The sequence below is a fragment of the Xiphophorus hellerii genome, chromosome 4, assembly GCF_003331165.1.
Source record: "Xiphophorus hellerii strain 12219 chromosome 4, Xiphophorus_hellerii-4.1, whole genome shotgun sequence".
Classification (NCBI taxonomy): domain Eukaryota; kingdom Metazoa; phylum Chordata; class Actinopteri; order Cyprinodontiformes; family Poeciliidae; genus Xiphophorus; species Xiphophorus hellerii.
In genome coordinates, this window is record NC_045675.1 from 17,971,517 (window position 1) to 17,995,636 (window position 24,120).

Sequence of the window (24,120 nt, forward strand, 5' to 3'; positions counted from 1 at the left end):
TCATTTTAAATTGCATCGATGCCGGAAGCTTCATGTGTGCCATAATCTGAGCTTGTTCCAGCTGTCCGTGATAATCCAGCTGAGGAAATCCTTCAAATTTTTCTTCACAGATTGTTGGGTAAAAATTTTCTGGGAAAAAGTAAAATGGGTACATAAAAGAACCTTGAAGTGTGATTTAACACCCGTATGCCACTAGAGATGACTCCCTGCTGAGCTTAAACAGACACTATAGACTCTATAGACTAACCTTCCCGGCTCTTGTTGTGCAGGTGATACTGAAGCCATTCGTCAGCATCCCCAGCCTGGTTAAATGGGACTTCTTCACAGAGGAAACTCTGTCGACTGGACCATGCTATGACTGGAGGATGATGGCGGTGAGGTCAGAGAGCACGGAGGAGGCAGACGCCAACGCAAACAGCAAGAGGAGGATCGTTTGGCCGTGTTACAGCAACGTGAGCAGTGCCCAGCCAGACGCCATCACCAAACTTCTCACTGTAAGCGTCTGTACCCAAAGGTTCAGGTTTCAGCTTATAGGGTGTATCCTGACGCTTTGGTAATTTGTTTTTTTCTGCAGGACATTGAGAGGCTGGAGGGAGAGCTGAACCAGGGCCCTGAGAAATGGCAGACGACTCTGGAGAGAGTCCGTATGAGCATCCTGGAAGATCTCAAGCAGGAAGGAAACGTGCGTCTTTTAGGAAGAGATGCTTTGTCTTATTAGGCAAAACTACGAACCAAATAACATTTTCTGCAACCTGTAACGTACGTGTGCGTTTCTCTGCAGCTCCGAAAGCAGTCGCTGTCCCTCTCAGGCCTCATTCCCACGTCCAGCCTGCAGGCCTTCCAGCGCCGCTCCATGCTGCACCTGCCAGAGAGCGGCCTGGGCGACGACCACAGCACGGCCACAGCCAACGGGATCAACCGCCGCGCTGCAACACTTTACAACCAGTTCACCCCCAAGAACGAGGAGAACAGGTGGGTCGTGAACGTCCTGAGCTCCGAGACTAACAAGAAGGAACACATCTGATTCACTGGCCTTCCAGATTTGGAAGGTGATTCAGCCCTTTGGTATGCTCCGTGTCATCTTTGTGAGAATTGTCTGTACTTTCGCTTAAAATCTGGGTGTGTGATTTTACAATTACAGAGAGGTTAAAGTACAGTCTCTTGGCTCAGATGTTGGGATATTTTCTTCTGGGCTGAACAAACAGTCATTAAAATCCACTTTATGTCCGTTTCTTTTTTTTCTGATGGTTTTTGCATCTGCTCCTCATTTTTCAAATTCCAAATGACGTTCTGACAGATGACTTTACAAAGATGAAGTGATTCAGAAACCTAACATCATCACTGCTGAAATTCTGTTCCTTATTTCTTTCTATTAATGGGGCTCAAAATTACTCCGATTTTTCCCAATTGTGCAAATGAAACAATGGAAAAGTAAAAAACAGAAAGTTGTTTACTCAGGGTTTGTTGTCCCAGAAAATAAAAACTGATGGAGTAGCTCTCGTCCTTCTCCAGGTCTTATGAGGGGATCCTTTACAAACGCGGCGTTCTGCTGAAAGCCTGGAAACCTCGCTGGTTTGTGTTGGACGTCACCAAACACCAGGTGAGCGGGCGGCTTCTCGTTGCACTGACGCTCCGACCGAACACGGAGCAGCAGGTTAATTCTGATGCCTTCTTAGCTCAGATACTATGACACCGGCGAGGACACGAACTGCAGGGGCCACATCGATCTGTGCGACGTGGAGTCTGTGACGCCGGCCGCGCCCACCATAGGGGCCCCCAAACACATCAACGAGAAGGCTTTCTTTGACGTGAGTACATGTTGATGTTTGGAAACGACGCAAAACGTTTTGATTTAACGTTTGGACACTCAGTCTGGTTTTAATCTCGTTGATTTGTGATGAAGTAGAAGAATTTTGATGTGGTTTTCTTCCTTCTTATGCAACGCACACATAACACTTGTAATGAAACGGCCCACAGCATGATGTAACCACCACCATGCCTGATGATAGTGTCCTTAGCTTCTGAAAGGATCAACTGTAATGTACTTTTTGTCATAGTGGCTAATCAGCTCAAAATTTGTCTTACCTGACCTGGATGAAAAATTGTCTCATTATTGCGACAAATGATGGTATTGTTGTTTTTGAGACCATTTTCAAGTAATATATTGACAATGGCATAATAATGCAAATTTGCCTTCTGAACTACTAGTAAACCTTAATTTTGCACAGAACACTCCACACTTGAAGTGGAAAATATTTTAAATATGCAAAATAAATTGATCACCCGACTAATTGATTAATTCATTAAGAGCTTATTGCAACAGGCTTAAATCTGACAGCAATGTGTCGGATCGTAAACGATTCCTTGAACTCAGGCGTCGCAGAGCTTATATGCCAATGTCAATTTATTTACATGACACATAAAAATAACAGACATTGACCAAGCCAGATAACAACAATAAGAACAAGAAAAAGATATTTAAAAGTAAGGTAAGATACAAATTTTCTCCATAAACTGTCGCCGTAAAAGTATCTCAAACTCAGGGGCGTGCCGTGGTGGCATAGTGGTTAGCGCGACCCACATTTGGAGGCCTTGAGTCCTCGACGCGGCCGTCGCGGGTTCGACTCCCGGACCCAACGACATTTGCCGCATGTCTTCCCCCCTCTCTTTCCCCGTTTCCTGTCAGCCTACTATCATATAAGGGACACTAGAGCCCACAAAAAGACCCCCTGGAGGGGTAAAAAAAAAAAAAGAATCTCAAACTCTGATAGAATCATATGTCATAGAATAAGAATTGGTCCGAAGCAAATATTCAAGTCTCAAAAGTCTCGGCTGTCCGTGAAGAGGTAAACCATTCCAAAGTTTAGGAGCACAAATTGCAAAAGTTCAATCACTTTTGAATTTTAGCTTGGATCTAGGAACATCTAAGAGGAACTGGTTGGTTGAACTAAGCATTCTTACTCTTACGTTCTTAGTATATGTTCAGAAAATCACAGAGATATTATATGATAAGGCTAAGCCTTTTAAATTTCTAAAAATAGGGGGCGTGCTGTGGTGGCGCAGGGGGTTAGCACGCCCCACGTTTGGAGGCCTTAGTCCTCGTCGCGGGTTCGACTCCCGGTCCCAACGACCTTTGCCGCATGTCTTCCCCCCTCTCTTCACCCTCCTTCCTGTCTGCCTACTGTAGAAAAAATACGAGCCACTAGCGCCACAAAAACTCTTCGGAGAAAAAAAAAAGAAAAAATAAAAGAAAATTCTAAAAATAGGAAATAAAATCTCAAAATCCATCCTAAAACAAACCAGAAGCCAGAACCGGCTGCTGCATTTTGGAAGGTTTGTAGGTGATGAAGAGACGAATTATCAAACCCTTTTTTTACGGTGTTTGGTTGGGAGATATGACTTCACATTGGCAATTTGTCTCATCCTAAAATATGCCAGTCTTTGGCTTTTCTGTTCATTAAAAGCATCAGAAAAGAGCTTTGAATCATTCTGCTCAGTAGGACACCAGCTGAGGAAAACACAGGCGAATATTCACATTTTAGGTTTGACTCATCTAGACTGAAAAGAGGCTTTTTACTCTCACTGCAGCACTAATGTGATCAGAAACAAAAATGCCTCTTAGGCAGACTCTCTACTTCACAGAAACTCACTTCATAGAAAATATTTGGATTTCTTAGTAATCATGTAACTTCATCATCTGCTTGTGTTTATCTTGTTTTGGATATATATAATAAAGAATCAGGATGTGGAAGCGTTTTTCCATGGATAAATGCTTAAATTTTATATTTAAACATTTTGAATTAGAAAAGTTTGCACTTACCTTATCTTCAATACAATACATATGTGTATATACAGTATATATATATATATATATATATATATATATATATATATATATATATATATATATATATATATATATATATATATATATAATTTTTATTTTTTTCTTATCTGATGGCCCTTTAGCTGAAAACCAACAAGAGAGTCTACAACTTCTGTTCTTCCGATGCGCCCAGCGCTCAGGTGTGGATGGATAAGATCCAGAGCTGCGTGTCCGACGCCTGAACGCCGAGCTTAAATGACATATCGCCCTCGTCAGAGGAGGAGTAGTGTGGCTGAGAGCAGCTCGCTTTGGCAGTCAAGTGTCTTTAGCTTAAGGGGACCACAGTGAATAAAGTGCCTGACGGTGGAGGATCAACTTCCTGGTTCTCCCCCTGCAGCCGCCATCACCCTGCAGGTGGAGCGCATCGGCCTCAGCTCTCCGCTCCCTCTGATCAGGGAGCAAAGCAAACATAAGCTGACGTTTTTAGAGACTGTGCTACCAAGGAAATGTTAAATTTTTAAAAATATATCTATAGCTATATCACTGGCCATTAAAACTGTGGGTTCAATTTTGAATTTAGAAGCATATAGTAAGTAGCTTGTAAAAGATTTTCTATCAGATATTTTACTACAAGGAAAAAGGTTATCGCTGCTTAAAGTATAAACCGCCAAAAACTCAGATTTTAATGCACAACTTTTTTTTAAAAAAGCAATTTGTTTGCACTTAGCTCTAAAGCAATGCACTCTTTACTAAATATTGACTTTCTAACAGATGCAAACAGCCAGGCTTCAGGCATTATTTACAGTGTACATGTGATCGTGATGGATTAAATGAAAAGAATTTGCACAGAGGTTTCAAAAGGTGTTTTTTTTTTTTATTTAAGTACACGATGTTTTGCTATTCTGTTGAATGTTTTAACTTCTTACTTAACTTTGACGTCTCATGCAATGTAAATTATTTTTTATTCGATGTCTTACAGTGCAAGTGTCATTTATTTTTCTGTAAATACTTTTATTACATTTTATTTTATGTCCTGTCTTCTCTGAGCAGGATTTACTTTTCTAAATTTAATTCTGATGTGTTTGTTCTTTTTGTGTCTTTACTGATGAAACTCCCTGAATGTTCCCTATTTGTGGTGAAATGTTGTGAATGAAAATGACCTTATGTTATTGCTGACATTCTCCTGGCAGGCTCTGTCTCTCTTAAGGGCTTTTTAATCAATCTTTTGTGCTGTTTTCTGATTATCTGCCCTATGTCTTTACAAGAATAAGCACATGAAGCAATTCAAAGATGTCAGAGGTGTTTTTTTGTTACTTCTTCTTTGTACCATGTTTTGTGACGACACTAAGTTTTTGCAAATAAATCGAACATACTTGAGCCTTTTTCAATATTTAGAGTGCTTCTTCCCTTTAACTGCGAATCAAAGATGCTCCAACAGTCGGTCAAAGCAGGTAATGAAGGTCTCGGAGACGCTTACCAGAGCTTATGGCGGTCTTATAGAATCCGTGAATCTGATGTTCAGTGTTATTAGCGAACAGCCATGTTTTCTCTGCTCACTGTCCACAGTGCATAGGGCTTCCCGTCATTATTGACTGCATATCCAAACAAGAGATAGAAGTGTTGTTTGGGATGCAAATGAAAGCATTTTGTTTTTTGGTCGTCCAGCCATGTTGCCCTTTGTAAAAAAAAAAAAAAAAAAATTGACGGTAGAATTTGGGTCTTGTTTGGGCCTCCTGATCAGCCTGTAGAGCCTAGAAGACTTTTGATGGGTTTCTACATTTGCCTACAGAATTTTAAGCTTTTGGTTTTTGTTTTATTCCATTTTGTAACATTTCTGAAGCAATTCCTAAATTTCTTCAGTTATGCCGACAGCGTCCACGCTGTAATTTGGGGGGATTTCCATGTCTCAATGCTCCCTGCCAATATTGTGAAAGGTGGTCTGTAAGAAAATACGTTTATGTGTATAGCACATTTAACTCTTGGAATTTATAAGTGCGATACAAAAACAACTAGAACATGTCTGAAGAAATTTAAACGGGGCCTGCCAAGGTGTGCCCGTCTGTTGGAACCCAGCGTTCTGATCCTAAAAATTTGCATCAATGCTAAGTTTAGCTAACATAATATTAATAGCATGTGGAGAGTCACAAGCATATTGACTAAGATGAACTTACTCTATTCAGGATGTTAAAACTAGTGTATAAGCTAAAATTAGCCAAAATGCTAATGTTAGCCTAAATGCTGCAAGGGACATGTGGGGTGTCACTAGCATGTTGTCTTACATTGACTTCCTCCATTCATTGTGCTAAACATGGCTAATAAATAAGAAAAAATGCTAAAAGTTTATTTTAGAGAGAAGGCTAATAATTCAGGCTTTATTTTTTTTAATTTTCAGTCATCTTCATTTTAAAGGGCCACACTAATCCCATGTGTAACAGTGGTTGGGTTAAACCAGTCATATCAGTCACATTCTGCTCAGTCCATCTCTGTAGCTCAATTTAACTCCATATGATCTTTGGTTTCTCAGCTTTATAAAGTAGATCTGCTAAATAAGAGCTGTTCCTACAGTCCTACATGTAGAAATTGTTTCCTCCCAGAGCGGCTGATGTGACTTCACTGAGTCATATGATACACGAGGAAAACTTCCACTATTTCTAGTTGCCATGTTTTTCTCTGACCTCTTAGAAACAATTCAAATTTAATAAAGATGTTCTCTTAATGAAAGGTAACCAAACACCAAGTTGTTCTTTCTGTTATAAATACAGGTGTCTGCCAGAGGTGGATGTGGTTATGGGCCTCAGCTCATGGTGTTTGGCGGATCAGAGCAGCTCTCCTTCAAGGTTTCACTCGGAGGAAGCTGAGGTCAGAGGAAGATCGGGTGTTTTGGGGTTTTTTTTCTGGAGGGATGTGGTGGGTGTTTTGTCCCACAGTACAATCGAACAGCTGCCCTGTAGCGGCAGCAGGTGCGAAGCTCCATCAGCCTAACATCTGGGCAGACCTTTTGGCAGTTCCCTCCATTTTTTAGATGCTTCCTTTAGGCACGGAGATTAGGCCCACAAACGGAGGGATGCAGCGGATGTTGTCCTGCAGGATTGCGTGGAATGGCATGATTGGAATTATTTTCTCTTCGAGTTGGAATTGGTGGTTTCCCAAGAGTCATTTCATCCAATTATTGATTCTCCATAGCTGCATTAGCCTGACTGGATCAAACCACACTGATTTAGATTAGCAGTATGAAAGTAGGACAAGATGAAAGAAATTTCTTGGTTACATAACCCATGACGTGAGTTTAGGTACATTACAGCTCCTGCAACTGATTTCTCCTCTGATGGCAAATTACTGATGAAAGCCTCCATCATCCCAAAGGTCAGCAGTGTTTTAGCATGCATATCTGTAATGGTAATCTTGTGCAACTTGGCCGCATTTTTTATTTTTTTTTTTCCTCAAGGTTCAGTGATTTGCCTGAGCTGGCTGGAAGCGTGCCGCTCTCAAATAAAAGAAGACAAATCAAAAGCAGTCTATAAATTCAGGCCTGCACGTATCTGCTTGTTTTGGATCCAACACTCTTTCAGCGCAGTCACAGCTGTGCAATTGGATAAAACAACTTGAAAAATAAGCTGACTGGCCTTTCCGCGGACCCCCAAAAATACCCCACTGACACATAATACTGATTTATTTCATTGGTCCTCTAAGTCCTATTATTCTTGTGACCCTGTGGCTGCAGTGAATGCAAGATGTGTTCTCATTTCCTTTGGGCCTCAGCAATATGGGCGATAGGATTCAAAGCTGCTGGGGGTTTGCCTCTGTGGGCACCTGCTCCAAAATCCGACCATAAAAGCTAATCTACACGTCATTTACGCCCATTGCAGAAATAAGAATGTCAGCTTGCCAGCACTTGGGCGTCTACTCAATGCATGCTTCAGCCGATGAGCCGCTCATCCGTGCATTTGAAAAGTTCAATTAACCATTCAATTTGCACTAAAGGGGGTTAAAAAAATGAATATTTTCAAAGCAGCTTGACATTTTTTTTTTCTCCAAAAGTCCAGCACTGTGAGGAGCCATCTGCAAGACATTTCTTCACACTATCCCATAAAAATTTCCCAGTTTGGACCAGGATGTTTTGGATGGAAACCAGATGAATTGGTCATGGGCATTAGGGCTACTTTTCATACACATGGGGTACGAAAAGTAGCCCATGTGTCAGGTTTAGAGATATTCTTAAACCTGGAATGTGGAGGGCTTGTGCAATTTAGCTACGGAGATCAGAGACTCTCGATTCTGAGAATAGTTTTTAAAATAAAACAAACACAAAAAAAAGGTTGCCATTTCTCAGATTCTGAGATATAAATACCTCCTCAAGAAGATATGTGAACAGTAAATCTGTTTAGAAAGAAAAACACACACACACACAGCAGGATAGTTCCTGAAAAACACTGCAATAAAAATAATTTCAACAAAAACAGGCGGGTTTTTTTTGTTGTTGCTGTTGCTCTGTAAATCAAGCAAACAAGGAGAACCATAAAATCTTTCCATCATCAGCAGCATGAGCGCAGACACTTGGGCAATCTGTCTCTGTATCTGATCTTATCTGTGCGCTGCCGGTGTATAGATGCGTGCATGGTGTCAGGTCAGTGGTGTGAATGCAGGTTCTTATCTCGTCTCCTGCTCTGACAGCTCTGAACTCAACGTGAACTCTGTTTCATTTCTAAGCCCTTTCGCTCTCCCTCTCTTGAAGAAGATGAGGCAGGAACAGAAGAACAACAGGCTGACGTTGGTGTTCCACTGACTGAAGAAGCTCATTGTGCAGCCTGGCAGACACGAGTCAAACCCAGCGCCCAACTCTGACAGCTTCACCCAGGGACAATGCTCCTGTAACCGAAGTGCGACGGCGCGGAGGACAAAACGTGAGACGTACGTGAGGCGAACAGAGGCCCTTTGTTGCTCAAAGTGATTTGTTTTGACACCAGCATCTTACTGCTGCACGTCACGTGCATTAGGGGTAATTCATCTCGCCGTTGCGATTACTGGAACAATAAGTCGGATTATACAGCATCTACCAAACTGCCGTGACGCTTTGTCTCGCTGATATCAGTTTGAACATCGGGTATTATCAGGTTCCCCTCTGAAAAGTTTGATCCACCCGAGTGAGTGGAAGTGGTTTTAAGTGAGGTAATGCAGCAGGTTGTGTCAGCTCCTGTGTCGGTTTGTCTCATGAGATTAGGGCATAACCTACATCAGCGCCTTTTAGAAATCTGAACTCAGACGATGACAGGAGCTCAAAGCTTTCAGATGTTGCTACATCTTGTTCCAGACTCAAATTCAACATGCAATTCCCCACCTAGAACTCTGAGATACTTCAGCCATCTTTAGCAGTAGCTTTTAGTAAGCAACTAAGAAGAAGGATATCTTTTAGTCCTCCAGGAGGAAAAAACGAAGAGATGCCAAATTTTCTGGATGAATTTGAACTAGACCTGAACATGGGTATTAGAATATGTTTCAAATATTTAAAACACTTGAACATGTCGTGTTTAAATCCAAGTTTACCCTTAATTTGCTGAAACTTACATGCAGTTGAATCTAATGTGCTCATTGATCACTGTACACTTTGCATACACTCCAAACATATTTTGCAAGGATAATAAATAATTTGTTTGTTTGTTTTTTTTTACATTTCATCATGTTAGAAACCTTAAACTTTAATATTTTTTAATATTAGTTAATTAGTCAATACTTTGTAGAACCAGCGCAGTTAAGGCTGCAAGTATTTTGTGGTACGTTTCTACCAGCTTTGTATGACTAGATATTAAGATTTTTTCCAATCTTCCTGCACAATAGCTGCAGCCTCAGTCAGATTAGAAGGAGATCATCTGTGAAAAACAATATTAAGGGTCTTTGGCTTTGACTGGGCCATTCTAATACCTGGATATGCTTTGATCTAAGCTATTTCATTGCAGTTCAGGTCGTGTATTTAGAGTTCTGCTGGAAGGTGAACCACTGGCCCAGTTTTAAGTCCGCTGATCTAGCAGGTTTTCTTTCAAGATTGCTTTGTAATGAGCCCAATCCATCTTCTGTCCAGCTTCCCTGTTACTGCTGATGAACAGCATCCCCTCAGCATAATACCACCACCTTTATCACCACATGGATAATATGTTCAGTGTAAGGTCTGACAGGTTTCAGTCACACAGCATTTTCCATGTAGGGCAAAACAAATACATTTTGGATACCCAATTAGAACATCTTCCTCTATATTCTTTGTGATGTCAATGCAGCTTGTGGCAAACTTTAACAAACAAAAAATACTTTTAATGCTTTCTTATTGCCACGTTTTCATAAAACCCGATTGTCATAGCACTTTTGGCTGCTTCTTTGATGAACATTTCCTTTGCCCAGACTCTCATTTTAAGTGGATGACAATGTCTTTGCTGTTGTGTCACACTCTTTCCACTTTTGGATTAAGCAACACTCTGTGAGATGTTTAGAGTTGGGATGTTGTTTTATAACCAAGACATGCTTTAAGTTTTTCCACAACTTTTTCCCTGACCTGTCTGTCTGCTGTGTGTCTCAGTCTTCATGATTATGTTTGTTCACTAATGTTGTCTAAAATAAAAACTATTTTATTTTAGACAAATAAACCGTGACACTTTCACAGTATGGGGCACACAACGTCTGAAGAGAATTCATTACATTTTCTGTTATTTAGGAGTACCATAGTAAAAGGGGACTGCATGAAAAGACAAACCACATTTCTTTCCACTTCACATTTATCCATCTTTTGTTGATCTGTCACATAAAATCTCATTGCATAACCTGACAAATCCTAACGGGGTGTGAATACTTTTGCAGGGCATGTGATGCATTTAAGAACAACGGGGGGGAAAACAACACAAAAGCCACTCATTAAGTATACTGAAATACTATTAAAGCAATGATTTTATACTTGTTTGTTTCACAGATTTCAGCTCCTGCACAGGAAATACAAATCAAAATGTCCCGTTCTCGTGCTGCCACCTAGTGGATAAAGCAGAAGTTACAAAGGCTTTAATATAAAACTGAAAAAATGTGGTTACATTTAAGACAACTTTTGTTATAAAAATGGTTATTTAAAGCAGAAATCAGACAGAAATCCACTCCCACTGGCATACAAAACTGAATGGTGTTTATTACAAAATATATATTTCAATAATACTAGTTTTAGGAACTAACAGATAATTTGTTGACTTTTAGATTCTTTCAAACATCAGTTCATGTTATTCATGTTAAAACCAGTTTAGATTGAAGACTCAAACACTAAAACAGATAAAATTAAGTACTTTTGAGTTAAATAGAAATTAATGGGAACCTTAATTTCTTGCATTAAAAGTAGTGAAGTCGGCCGTTTTAAACAATTGGATGAATCGTCTCTTGAATCTTGAGAAACATTTTTTGAGCTTCTTCCTCTCTGTTGTCTAAGATTTAAGTTTCTTAAAACTTAAATTCAGTCCAGTTTATTCACGCAGTCCAGACAAAATAAGTCAGACAGGTAATGTGGTGTTTCACTACTAACTTAAAACTGATGAATTCAACTAACTGATGATGTGTTAAGAGGTCACTGATTTATTCGGACCATCCATCACTCAGCCGGAGCTCCCTGGTTCTTCTTCTCCTGCCAGGACTTCTTCCTCAGCTCCAGCTCAATGTCGGTGAACGAGGCCGGGCCCCAGTTAGTGATTCTCTGAGCTCCTTTATGACCTAAACCAAAAAGCAAAAACGGATGTAAGTTGTGCTTAAAACCACAGAGAGAAACACTGGTTCCTGACCTCTGACCTACAGAATGCCAGGTCATTCTGTAGACCCTTACAGCTAAAGGAGGAATGAATTTATCCTACCTGGCTGGATGAGACGAACCAGCCCTTCGTGTTTGGCCACCTTATCTTTCCAAGTCTTTGTCTTGTTGGCCGCTCGCTCCAGTTTTCGTGATACCTCCTTTATAAGAGGAGAAAAGGCAGAGATAGATCATTTAAATATATATTTTCTTCTGTATTGATAAGGATTTAGTATGACATACTGTCAGAAATTATTAATTATATTTAGCTTCTGCTAAATTTTCATTTGTTCCCTTAAAATGAATTAAAATTTATTTTTGAAAGCTTTCTACAGTGGCCATGAATGGACAAATTTAATCCCTTTTCTCTCCCCTTATTACAAACATTTTCAGAAAACATATCAGCCGTTTCTGTGTTTAGTCTGACTGGAGAAAATCCCAATGTCAGGATGCTTGATTGAAAATATAAAAACTGACTAAAACTCTGAATCCATCAGCTATGGTCTTTATCAACCTAATTTATCTACAACATTTTATCTCCCAACAATGACTTATGTAAAAAGCAGGACACTTTGACTTTTATATCAATAATCATATCCAATGGATGTCCCAGAAATATATGTGTGTGTGTGTGAGTGAGTGAGTGAGTGAGTGGGTGGGTGGGCGGGCGAGCGAGTGAGTGAGAATCTTTTGTTGGAGAGTGAGCAGTGCATTTGGTACAAAATTAATTGTTGTAGTTTAAAACTTCGCCACTAGATGTCAGCAAACTCCACACACTAACGTTTTAATTTCAACAAGTTGAACAGATTCTATCCATGTTGCATACTTTCTTTTTTATTTACATTTTAATTTATTGTTTTAAATGTTATTTAGTAGGGGATGTAATTATTTAAACTACCTTATTCTACTATCAAAGGGAGAACATTTCATTTGCAATGCTAAAAACATAAATATTTGCTTCACCCCGCCTCTGTCTGATCTATGACCGGTTATGAACCTGATACTGCTCCAGCGCCCCCTGCCGTTCCTTCTCCAGTCTGTCCAGCTGCTGAGACGCCGCCTGCAGCTCTCTCTCCTTGACCAGCTGCTCGGCCATCAGCTCCTCCTTCTCCGCCTCCGTCTGAGTCAGCGTCCTCTGCTGCTTCAGGTAGATCTGCTCCATCTCCGCCCTCTTTGCCGCCTCTTCCTCCAACAGCCTGTTAAAAAGCAGAAAGCAAACACTCTTCATATTATCTTTAAATAATCCTGTGAGTTTTAGAAGAACAGGGAAGCATCACAATATTGTTGTGTGAACAGGGCAGATTTCTAAGAAAAAGAGTTACAGATGACCAACAAGGCGGAGATTGAGAGTTTCTTCTTGTTAAAGCGAGTTTTTCCTTTGCACTGTCGCCACATGCTTGATCAGAAGGAGGGTGTTGACATTTTGTTGCGTATTGGCACCATAAAATGAATATGAACCAACTTGAAAATGATTTGATTTACATACCGGTTATTAATGCCAACAGTTAAACTTTTACGAAGCCCCTGAGTCTCTGAGGTTGCTCAACCTGCTAATGAAGTTATTACAGTTGGATACTTGTGCATCCATGCTGCATTTTTTAAAAAAAATGTTTTTCCCTGTATTGTTTATGACTGTATCGCAGCTACAGTTTGCTTAACTCGACACAAAACTGCACAAACACTCACTCACTATAACCACGACAGAGAGGTAATCATTAGCTCTCTTGTAGACTTAAAAAGCTGACTATTAACAGCTTGAACTCAGCAGCTGCGATGCTCTGACTTGGTCATCCTAGGTTTGTTTCTGAGACCTGGCCTGCAGCTTCCTCATGGCCTCCTCATCCTGCTTGGCCTGCCTCTCGTCCTCTAGGGCTTCCTGCAGCCGGTGGTACATGTCTTCGAGCTCTCGGACCCGCTGGAGGTACTGATCCAGCTCACTGGACTTCTGAGCCATCTGCTCCTCCATCTCCTGCCGCACCTGAAATAGATGACACGATTTTAGTGAGTCAGCTAAAATTGACACACTAAAATGTTGGGATGAGGGCTGTGGAGCTCCAGTTTATGCGATGTTTCCCAAATATGACTTAATGAACTTGGAGCGAAAAAAAAAGTTGCAACTCCTGAAATGATGCAACATACATAAATTCCAGAAAAGAAAAAAAAACAATGTGGAAGATGATAAATGCATGTGTGGGAACTTGCTTTTCCGTTTTCCCTATGTAGGAAAAATCAGATTAATGTCAAGACAGAGAAAGAAGCCAAATTTCTCCTCAACCAGGAAACAAAATCCCCTGGATTTTCCCAAACTTTTCCCACATGATTAGCTGTGAAACCATGGTTTCCTCATTTAAAGTTTAATCTCATGTGGAGTCTTGGTTTTACTCCCAAAGCTTTGAGATTAGGAGACAATTCAGGTTGTCACAGATACAATGCTATGAAAAAATCCTTACTTATTTGATTATTTTACTCGTGACATTTTTTGAGACGTTACCCAAGCCAACCAGCCCGTCGGTGAATAATTAATCGCATTCCTTGTTAAAACATAACCGTGATTAACCACTACTTGGCCATCTATGCTCAATTTCAACAACAGCACATTGACCTGTGAAATAAAGACATTGCTCAACATGGAAGTGAAATGCTTTAGCTCCTTTTTTTAAACCCTATTCAAAGGTTAAGGTTTATTTAGGTCATTTAAGCAGCCATTCTTAGTATTGGATAAGTTCCTCTTGTTTATGCAGATTTTTAAAAAACTTTTTTGTCAACTTCACGTTTCTGTCGGCACACCAACATGGAAATAATAACTCAAACACATGTCCTTTGTCGTGATCATCATAATTACATTCGTTATTAAGTTTCGTTAAGCGTTTACACCAGTGATGTGATACCACACTTATAAAGCAGTAAGGAAAAACCTTTACCATTTTTTCTCTCTCCAGGTCTAATCTGTACTGATCCTGCAGGTCTGACTGATTTTTCTTCCTCCGGAGCTCCTCAAGCTCTGCTTTGGCTTTGGCCTCCTCCATTTTCTGCAAAGCACGACAGAGGAAGGAGCCGTCACTGCTCTGCTTGAATCGAGGCCACAGCCAGCACAAAAACCGTTTATATAGTTTCTGAGGTTTGATTAAAGAGGATGTTATAAAGTGACTCCTTTTTAAATCAGCACTCTGGGCTCCAATATAACTCTGCACAAAACCACTTTTAGCTCTTGCAAATATGAAACATGGTTTGACATTTAAAAAAAACAGCCAAGTGGTCAAAGAAAAAGAGAAGTGAAATATGAGAAATAATCCGCCTCAGCTTTAAAAGTATTGGGCGTTCACACCATGTTTCAAACAGACACAGGTGTCTCTAAATGATATATTAGGCAGTTTGCATAAAAAGTTTTACTTCCCTTTTTACTGTGCGTTTTGTGAGATAAACCACAATATGTGGGGGAAAAAACAGCAGATGTGATCAACAGCTAAGTTCAACTGAATTAATGCAAATTTTTTCCCCTCATTCCCAGTTTTTGTAAGATTTTTATTTCTTATTCCAAGGCGCAGCCAAGGTCCACAGACAGACTGAATGACTGCTTGACTTGCAATTGGGATTTATCTTTGAAAATATTTGGAGGGTGTTAATCACAGACCAGCCTCATGTCTTCCAGTTGTCTCTGTTTGGCCTCATTCGCCGCCTGGAGGTTCTTCATCCTCTCCGTCAGGTCCTGGTCCTCCAGCTGCTGCTTCTGCCGCAGCTCCCGACGCCTCAGCCGCGCCTCGCGGTGCGGAGACAGCAGGCCGAGCCTCAGCAGCTGGATGCACGTTTGTATAGCTGCCGGAAAACATGTGGAGAGGGAGCTCAGGGACAGGCGTTTAAAAAAATGACAGGATGATTGGGGAAGTCGTCTACTCGGTACCTTGAATCCATTCCTGCTTCTTCTTTTTGTCCGAAGCGCTGATCTCAAAGCTTTTGTCCAGGCACTTAATAATAAAAAGGCACTTCTTCCCGTCTCTGTCTAGCAGAGACTGGAGAGGACAAAAAAAAAAAAACATCACATGAAAGTGAAATCAAATGAATGTGCAAAACTATTTCTTTGCAGTTAAATCTTAAAATAAAAACTTCACTTTACCTCCACACAGCAGTTTTGGTCAAGAACGATGTCTCCCTTCTTCTCCGTGAGGTCTTCGCAGACGTAGTAGGTCAGCGAAGTGGGTCGAAGGACGAACCAGCGCTCCATCCAGTTCTTCCTCTTGTGGCCTTTTTTCATCATGTAGCCCTTTAAAAAACAACACCGAGTTGAACCGAGGTATTCCTCAGGCCTGCATGTCTTCTTACCAATCCCCACCGGCGGCGTCCCGTCCAACCTGCTTGAGAATGTCCAGGATGAGCTCCGAAAACACCTCGTTGATGCTCATGGACAGGATCTGCCGGTCCACGTCGTTGCTGAAGTAGATGACTCCCACCAGCTCGATCAGCTCCCATACAGTCAGGCAGGTCTTCGTGTTCTGCCGCATTCTGTAGTCTGTGAACTTTTCCTCACACCACCCGATTCCCATGGCCTCCGTCAGCTTTCGCAGAAAATACTCGACCTTCACAGGCGGACAAAATAGCCTTAGCTGAAGCTTGAAAGCAACGTAAGCACATGGTTATTTTTGAACAGCTCTGAAATGACAACATTTTCTTTCTAGTCTTTTTGGTGACATGTAGGAATGCTGTTTATTGCCGAGAAATACCTGTGGAAAAACACTAGGAAGACGTCCACTTTCTCAAAAGTAATAACAATTAACATGACCAGTATGTTAGATTACATTCAAAAAGTCATAATAATAATAGACTATAATGTATAAACACAAGCCTGGAATATCAGCACAGTGGCGGGAATTTCATGGTTTGTTACATCGCGGTCAGAACTCCGTATCAACCGAGGATGAAATTAATCAAAACTAACAGCCGCAGATTTCATGAGCAAATTTCAGGCCAGAAAGAAGAACACAACAACAACAAGAACAAGATGATTCAGAGAACACAAGTAGAATTCTTGAAACCAACCGTAATCTCTTCAATCTGTGTCTCCTGATTGGATTATAACATTTAAAAGTAGTCTGAAGCAATGCCTCCACAGCACATCTCTCAAAGCCTGACAACTGCTTGCACCTGACCATGTCAGCAGGTTTTGTGCAGCTTTTCACAAAAGTTAAGAGTAAAAACATATCTACAGCAAAAGATCCTTTTCTGAAAGTCACATCTTCAAGAAATAGAAAATAATCCTGCAAAAATAATCCTGCTCATCCTTCATCAGATCATCTACTGTATGCACCAAGTTTTCAGCTCAGATCCTATTACTTGAGCTAAAATACTGTTTACCAGGTTATCTTTGGTATTTTTCCCAAATCCAACAAAAGGAATGGAGACAAATTGCTCAGTTTCTGCTTGTGATCAAATTCAAAGGTAAATATTTTCTAAATTGTCTGAGACATAAAATCGTCCCATCTGTTGTGATTAATCCACTTTATAAACCTGAATGATCCAAAAGTCAGAATTGAGAAGTTAAAAATAATTGAAAAAATGGTTCTGAAAATAATCAGGGAAAGAAAAGCGAAAGCAGAAAGGCATGGTCTAATCCAGATATTTGGATCTGTGTTTTCATTCCTTTACAGATTTACAGAATTTCAGCTGGAATTACAAAATTCCTCTTTAAGCCTCTTCCTCACCTCCTCAAAGACAATCACTAGCGGGTATTTGTCTTCCGACAGGAAGTTAAAAATGCACCAGACTTTGAACGCATCAGCATCTGAGATGATTAGACGATGAGGGTGAATATTCTTTTTGTAACACAAAGTCCAGCACATCCGGTAGAACTCCAGCACATCGAAATCCTCCTGCACCTGTGGACGAAAACACAGAGTCAGAGAGGAGTCAAAGAGAAACGCCAGCGACCTGCTTGTTTACAAGTGCAGAGCAAAAGGATTGCTGTTGGTCTCCTCTGAAAACCTTAAAGTCTGCAGGATGTGAGGTGATGTTGTTACAGGGCTCATTTTTATTCAAGTCAGAGTTTGGCAGAGAAAAGGGAAGAAAAATGCCTCGCAGCACAACAAAGGAAGCCTGTGCTGCTTACTAGCTGGACTGAGTCAACTAAAACTTATCAGAGCCACAGCTAATTTTAATATTTATGAGACCACTCTTGCGTAAAAATTAGAGAAAACATCTTACTCAGAATTTGCAACCATTTCCACATTTAGATGATGAGTCATTTTAATTTGGCGCAAAGGAGGTGTGGGATCATGAGATTAATTTGTTTTTTCAACATTTCAGCGGAGAAGTATTATAAATCTTTCAATAATGTAAAACTATATTCCGCTGAATCAATGATTGGAAAAGCAACTATATAAAGAAGCTATAGTAAAATTATTCTTTAAGATACCACAAATAAAAAAAAATACAGTGTCAACAAGTCTTGATCACCTTATTATTTTCTATTAAATTTATTTTGGTCTAATTTAAAAAAAAATTAACTCACTAGTTTTTCAATCGGGAGTTTTATCATTTTAGCTTTTGGCAAATAATCAACCAGATAATTAATTTAAAATAGCTTACTTACTTATTTTACAGAACTTATCTGAAATTTAAAGTTTTAAAAAATCCCATATTTGCTTTTAGGTCTACATTATTCAATTTTCAAAAACCTAAACCTATGTTTTTTTGTTGTTTTTTTACATGTTTAAATAGCAAGTTTTATTTTTTTCCTCAGAAGGAATTTTTTTTTTTGACACATGATAAACTAAAGGAACTATACTTGTAATAGACACATCATTTGATCTGATGAGTCACCACATTATGACCTAATATTGTGCAAAGTTATGAAACTGACAACTGGTAAACAGTCTGAACATCATTTTTAACAAAACATTTAATTTCTAACAAATGAAAGAAAATTGATCAGAGCAAATAAATTATCATGTTTAAAGTACACTTTGTGAACCATGTAATTTAATCAAGGTCAAAGTAGCCAATGTGCAAATATTATTACACCAGAAAAAAATTCATGATTGCCTGTACACATTATTTTATAACTCACAAATTTTAAATTTGGATCTTTGTCTCAGAGAAGTCCACATTTATACTTTGCTTACTTTAGATTTTGGGTAAGCCTGAAATTATTTTAAAAATAATAATAATAAAATAAACCAAAAGAAAGACAGTCTTTCAGAGTTCATAAAGCATTATGACAATATAAAAATAAATGTACATTTTCTTCACCTCACATGAACCACATTGCTACAACTCCCAGATTATGAATCATGCATTCTTTTGTAATTTGGAACTATGATTAAGTTCAAATGCATTCCTATCTCTAGAAGATGTGGGTTTAGACTAATATTCAAATTTTATCACCATTTTTCCTTCTGACCAGAAGTAATACTGATGTTCTGGAGCGGTCCAGTCTCACTGCTGGACCGCTCCAGCAGTCTATTTTAGTGAACGTCTTAAATGTAGCAAAACAAACCGAGCGAAATGATCCAAATTGCCAGCATGTAATGACCGCCTGATGCCAGGAAGACACAAGAAGACGCAATTTTATATTTTGTAGATTTGTTTTAAATCATTCAAGACTCATTTGAATTATTGTGAATCTGGGAGACAAAGATTAGGGTGATGGCACAGAGGCCTTCCAACCTCAAATACTTAGGGCTCATCATCAAAGACGATTCCTCAAAATTTCAGTAAAACGTGAAAATGCAGCTCAGGAATTTTAATAAATGTTGTATTAATGTAATGCCAAGAAAAAAAGAACAACATTTTTTTCTAATGTTTATTTAAAATTGCATAGTTAATTTTTGGCATACCATTTTGTAGTGAAATGTAAACAGACACATTTTACATCGTCTTATAATATTTTGAGAGACGCCCGTTTCAAGAAACATAATTCTAGGTTGAATGAAGAATATCTTTTGAAATTTTTAAAACAAGTTTGCAAAACTGTAGAGTCAATGGTTACATATAAATGCTCACACAAGTAAATTTTACTTGTTTATGTCTCTATATATGTCTCTTGCAAACTGGGCAAATATTTTAAAAACATGGTTTCAGGGTGTGACAGTGATATTAAAGAGGGTTTTGTTTTTTTTACCACTGTTGGTCCTCACCTTATCAAGAATGTACCTGTTGAGGTAAGGCATGTAGCCCTCATTAGACAGAGGTCCCTTATTATCTTCTTTAAAATGCTCTTCAAAGGTCAAAGGGTTATGGGGGATCTTCATTACTGTGCACAGGTTGTAGGACAGCACCTACACAGCAACAAATAAACCAGAGCACAACTGTGAATGTGACAGCATTTATTCATTCAAAACTCAAGAGTCCGGTAAAATAACGATGCGATCTACAGGGAACAGTAATTATACCATAGTCTGTCACATCTACACGCATCACTAGCCGAGCGATCCTTCAGTTCCTGTCAGTGACATCTCTACGCTTTTAGATTACGGTTCAGTGCTCTCAGCTGCACTATTGCAAAAGGTCATCAGCTTCATTTCAGTTCTGCTACTTTGCAGCGCTGATAATATTTTATCTGACAAAGTGTCACAAAAATAAAACGCTTGTCTATAAACACTCAAGTTTTTCATGAGAGAAGTCAGTGAAGCTTGCTTTACACCTTAAAACGCTAAAAAGGCAACAGCTGCTTCCAGTAGAATAACGAACCATCAGGGTTTCCCCCCAGTGCATCATAAGCCTGGAGGGCCACCAAGCTTTACTTGTGCCCCCAAAATATTTGCTTTTTTTTTAAGGCTTTGTAGTTGGTGGCCAGGTATTACTCCTCCAATCTTTCAATAACACATAATTATCAAGTGATATTTTCAAATTTCCTATCAACTTTGAACCTTTTTTAACTCAAAAACACAACGGGCCGCTGGATGAATGACTGCCCAACCTAGCATGTTTTCCGGGGCGGAGGGAACCTGGACCATGTCACAAAACTCTAATTTTCTCAAACTGATTGCTTGACCGTAAAATCCAATGGTTTCCAAGGTTACCAAATCCCAAACCATTAGAGCAATGGTTTGCTTCAATGGTTTGATGGGCAGATTTGTCTGCATTTGCCGCTTGATGCTATCAATGTGACTATGGATCAAAATCTGGGAACAATGTTTCAGACACCTTAATAAATCTGTACCGCAAAGGATTTAAGGCAGTTCTGGAGGTAGAAAGAGTTTTTCCTCTCAGTAGGATTCAAACTGGTTTGAATCCTACATAAAGAACAGGGATTTCTTTGTTTCAATTGAATACTTTTCATCAAAGAGGTCAAAGGTCACATGTGGGGTACCTCAAGGTTCAATCCTAGGGCCCCTTTTATTCAATATTTATATGCTCCCACTAGCTCAGGTTATAACAGGAAATAATATTAGCTACCATAACTATGCAGGTGACACACAGCTCTACATTACGATGTCACCAGGTGACTCAGAGACCATCCAATCACTGAACAGATGCTTAGAACAGATAAATGTGTGGATGTGCCAAAACTTTCTCCAGCTGAACAGAAACAAAACTGAAGTTATTATTTTTGGACCTAAAGAGGAACGATCTAGAGTCATAGATGTAGAGTTATAGATCTAGAGTCAATGCACAGCTTCAGTTATTACAACTGAAAACCAGCGATCAGCCCGAAACCTGGGAGTAGTGATGGACTCTGACCTGAACCTCCAGAGAGGTTACAAAGACAGTTACAAAGTCGGCCTTCTATCACCTGAAGAACATTTCCAGGATTAAAGGACTAATGTCTCAGCCAGATCTAGAGAAACTCATCCATGCGTTCATCTTCAGTCGTATTGATTAGTGCAACAGCGTCTTCACAGGTCTGTCCAACAAATCAATCAAACAGCTGCAGCTGATCCAGAATGCTGCTGCTCGCGTTCTCACTACAACCAGGAAGATAGAGCACATAACACCAGTTTTAAAGTCCCTATACTGGCTCCCTGTAGCTCAAAGAATAGACTTTAAAATACTGTTGTTAGTTTATAAATCACTGAATGGCTTAGAACCACAATACATTAAAGATCTGCTTTTATTGTATCAACCTTCCAGACCTCTCAGGTCTTCCGGTTCTGGTCTGCTCTGCATCTCCAGAACCAGAACCAAACGAGGAGAAGCAGCTTTCAGCATCTATGCACCACAAATTTGGAACAAACTTCCAGAAAACTGTAAAACAGCTGAAACACTGACTTTTTTTAAATCTCAACTGAATTGTATTGTTTGTATTTGAAATGTAATCAATTACAAATTTATTGATGGAACTTGACTTAAGGCTGTGTTTTGATTACTGATTCTATATTGCATTGTGATTCTGTGTTTGTAATGATGTAAAGCACTTTGAAATGCTTTGCTGCTGAAATGTGCTATACAAATAAAATTTGATTGATTGATTGATTGATTGATTGATTGATAGACAAATTTTGTCATTTATATCCAGTTCTGTTTTAACCATAACATGCAAAACAAATTTAGATGTATTTAGTTGCAAAACCATTCACAGAAGAGAAGATTAAATACAGAAACTCCTAAAATCTCCCACAATTACTGTTCAAGATCTGGTAACAGCAGATTAACACACAAAACATTCCTCTAAATCTTTATCATGAGAAAAAACAGAAGGCAACCAAAGAGATTTTGTTTACTATTACAATACAAGCGATGTAAAATTATAAAAAATAAAATATGAAACAAAATCAGAACTAAATTAATGGTGACATACAGTATCTGCACACACGGACGCCATTACTGTTTGGAAATCCGGTATAAACAGTAAATAGTCGATCAAAGCAAATATTCTAAAATTGATTTCCCAATAAATTGCAGAAATAGTTGAAATGTTGCTCATTATTTTTCACAGAAATACTTAGAAGCAGAATCATACAGGATGCAAAAGTGCTGAAACAAGTGTTTGTGGTCAGACTAAACAGAAATTAAAACTCACCTTTAACTGAGATTTGGAGACTTTCCCACGGTGGTCCACGTCCAGGGCCGTGAATGCATGCCAGATGGCTTTCAGAAGCTCCTCTCGAAGCCACATTTTGTCTTCCAGCTGCAGCAGAACCAGCGGTGGTTCTGTGTTTGGGTCTGAGCCTGTTTCTGGTTGAAAGCCTGCGCCCTTCAGGCAAAACCGAGAGGAAGGGGGCGCAGAAAGAGAAGTGTGATGCGCACTCCACGTGATGTTTAGTTGGTCCGGTTGTTTTTCTCCTCCTCATTATCCAAATATTGGCCAATATTCAGGGGTTTTAATCTGACACTGTGGGAAGAAAACAGCCAGTCTACTTAAAATGTGCTCTAAATTTAGATAACGTTTGAAAAAACTGCTTTTTTTTCTTTTTATTTTAAGAAATTCTGCTCTTCCTGTTCAGTAAGATTCTCCCAACTGATTAATATGCCGCTTTTGATCAGCGCCACCTGCTGCTGCTATTTCTTAAGGGGTTTTACATTTTTCCTGCACATTTTGAATTAAATTTGCAAAAATAAGCATTGATTTAGAGGCGTGTGAACTGTTTCACGAGGTTGCATTGAGAGCAACCTGACTAAGAGCCTGTTCGTGTAATTCAAATGAGTTATGAGACTTTTATAAATCTTCAAGTGGTTCCCGGACTGCTAACTTGATTCTCCTTGATCCTTAAGCGTGAATGCAAATGAATCCTCCGATAACACAGAGAGTTCCAGACCACCATGCGACCTCTCCCATGTTTAAGTAGTAAATATGTTTTTGATTTGTTTTCAGAATTTTTAAAATACTATTTGACACATTTAGCAACAAAATATAATCACAGTCGTGTAGCCCTGTCGATGCCATTCCTCTGTTTTTCCCACCCCGAAAGTAGACCAAAAAAAATAGTTTAACTAAACTGAAAATCAGACCTTAATAAGTTTGAGCTTCTCCAGCTGCAGATGTTTAAATAAATCCTCGTTTTGGATGGAATCAGCCTCCCATTGTGTTTGTTGAAGGTGTTTAGTCACAAAACCCTGTTTTTACAATCCTACCTAATTATGAGCTTGAACACACTGTCAAATAGTAGTTATTTACCCCTTAAACTATTTATCATAGTTTGTTCTGGGACGGTGAGAGAGAACGGATTCTATTTGTATGTTTTGAATTAATGAAGACTGGGTTCGTTTAAAGCATATCAAATTAACTGTTTTATGTCGATGTCCTGTTTGATGTTGCTTAGCAAGACTTGATTCCCTTTTCATGCTTAATTGAAATCCTTATTAAAACTGTGAAGTCCAGTAAACAATACCACTGTTTTTTATTCTATGTAGCCTGCTTTGTCCTTAGCTGAGTAAAGTTCTAACAGTGACTCCTTCACTCCATTAGTGCTGCATTTATTAAGACCTCTGATCTAAAACAAAAGTTAATAACCTCCCAGTTACAATTTAACATAGGGCTTTCATTAGTTGCAAACCATAATCAAAATGAACTCAAACCTATCATACTCACTGTTTCTCCCAACATACAGTACAGACCAAAAGTTTG

The 24,120-nt window shown here is 39.3% G+C and overlaps 2 protein-coding genes across 4 annotated transcripts in view; one reads left to right on the forward strand and one right to left on the reverse strand.

Moving 5' to 3' along the window:
* The window catches only part of sbf2 (SET binding factor 2), a 102,357-nt gene extending 97,149 nt beyond the window's left edge, over nt 1–5,208 (forward strand). The window contains exons 36-41 of one of the 2 annotated variants that reach the window (XM_032560017.1): nt 270–494; nt 575–682; nt 782–972; nt 1,513–1,600; nt 1,677–1,808; nt 3,970–4,068. In XM_032560017.1, coding sequence (XP_032415908.1) covers nt 270–494; nt 575–682; nt 782–972; nt 1,513–1,600; nt 1,677–1,808; nt 3,970–4,068 — 843 coding nt within the window. Of the gene's footprint in view, nt 1–269; nt 495–574; nt 683–781; nt 973–1,512; nt 1,601–1,676; nt 1,809–3,969 lie in introns of both variants that reach the window. The other variant, XM_032560016.1, reaches the window with a different exon arrangement.
* A 5,341-nt stretch (nt 5,209–10,549) lies between these two features.
* On the reverse strand, nt 10,550–22,771 carry swap70a (switching B cell complex subunit SWAP70a). 2 transcript variants are annotated; one of them, XR_004338903.1, is made up of 13 exons: nt 22,576–22,771; nt 19,751–19,891; nt 17,318–17,491; nt 15,971–16,195; nt 15,736–15,882; nt 15,523–15,631; nt 15,256–15,437; nt 14,546–14,653; nt 13,436–13,602; nt 12,622–12,820; nt 11,689–11,785; nt 11,367–11,551; nt 10,550–10,831 (listed from the first exon to the last, which is right to left on the reverse strand). XR_004338903.1 is itself a non-coding variant. In XM_032560018.1 (13 exons), the coding sequence occupies exons 1-12, from the start codon at nt 22,669–22,671 to the stop codon at nt 11,433–11,435; spliced, it is 1,764 nt and encodes a 587-aa protein (XP_032415909.1). In that variant the 5' UTR covers nt 22,672–22,771; the 3' UTR covers nt 10,550–10,831; nt 11,391–11,432. The 2 variants fall into 2 exon arrangements, 1 of the variants encoding a protein (XP_032415909.1); XM_032560018.1 differs by having other exon boundaries at nt 11,391–11,551.
* Between the last annotated feature and the right edge of the window lie 1,349 nt (nt 22,772–24,120).

What these genes read in the sequence shown, in the direction of transcription:
- swap70a (XM_032560018.1), bottom strand. Translation starts at nt 22,671, where the DNA reads ATGTGGCTTCGAGAGGAGCTTCTGAAAGCCATCTGGCATGCATTCACG. An exon ending in TCCTGGACATTCTCAAGCAG is followed by an intron (nt 15,883 to 15,970) that starts GTTGGACGGGAC and finishes TGTTTTTTAAAG; the next exon opens with GGCTACATGATGAAAAAAGG. An exon ending in ACCAAAACTGCTGTGTGGAG is followed by an intron (nt 15,632 to 15,735) that starts GTAAAGTGAAGT and finishes TGTCCTCTCCAG; the next exon opens with TCTCTGCTAGACAGAGACGG.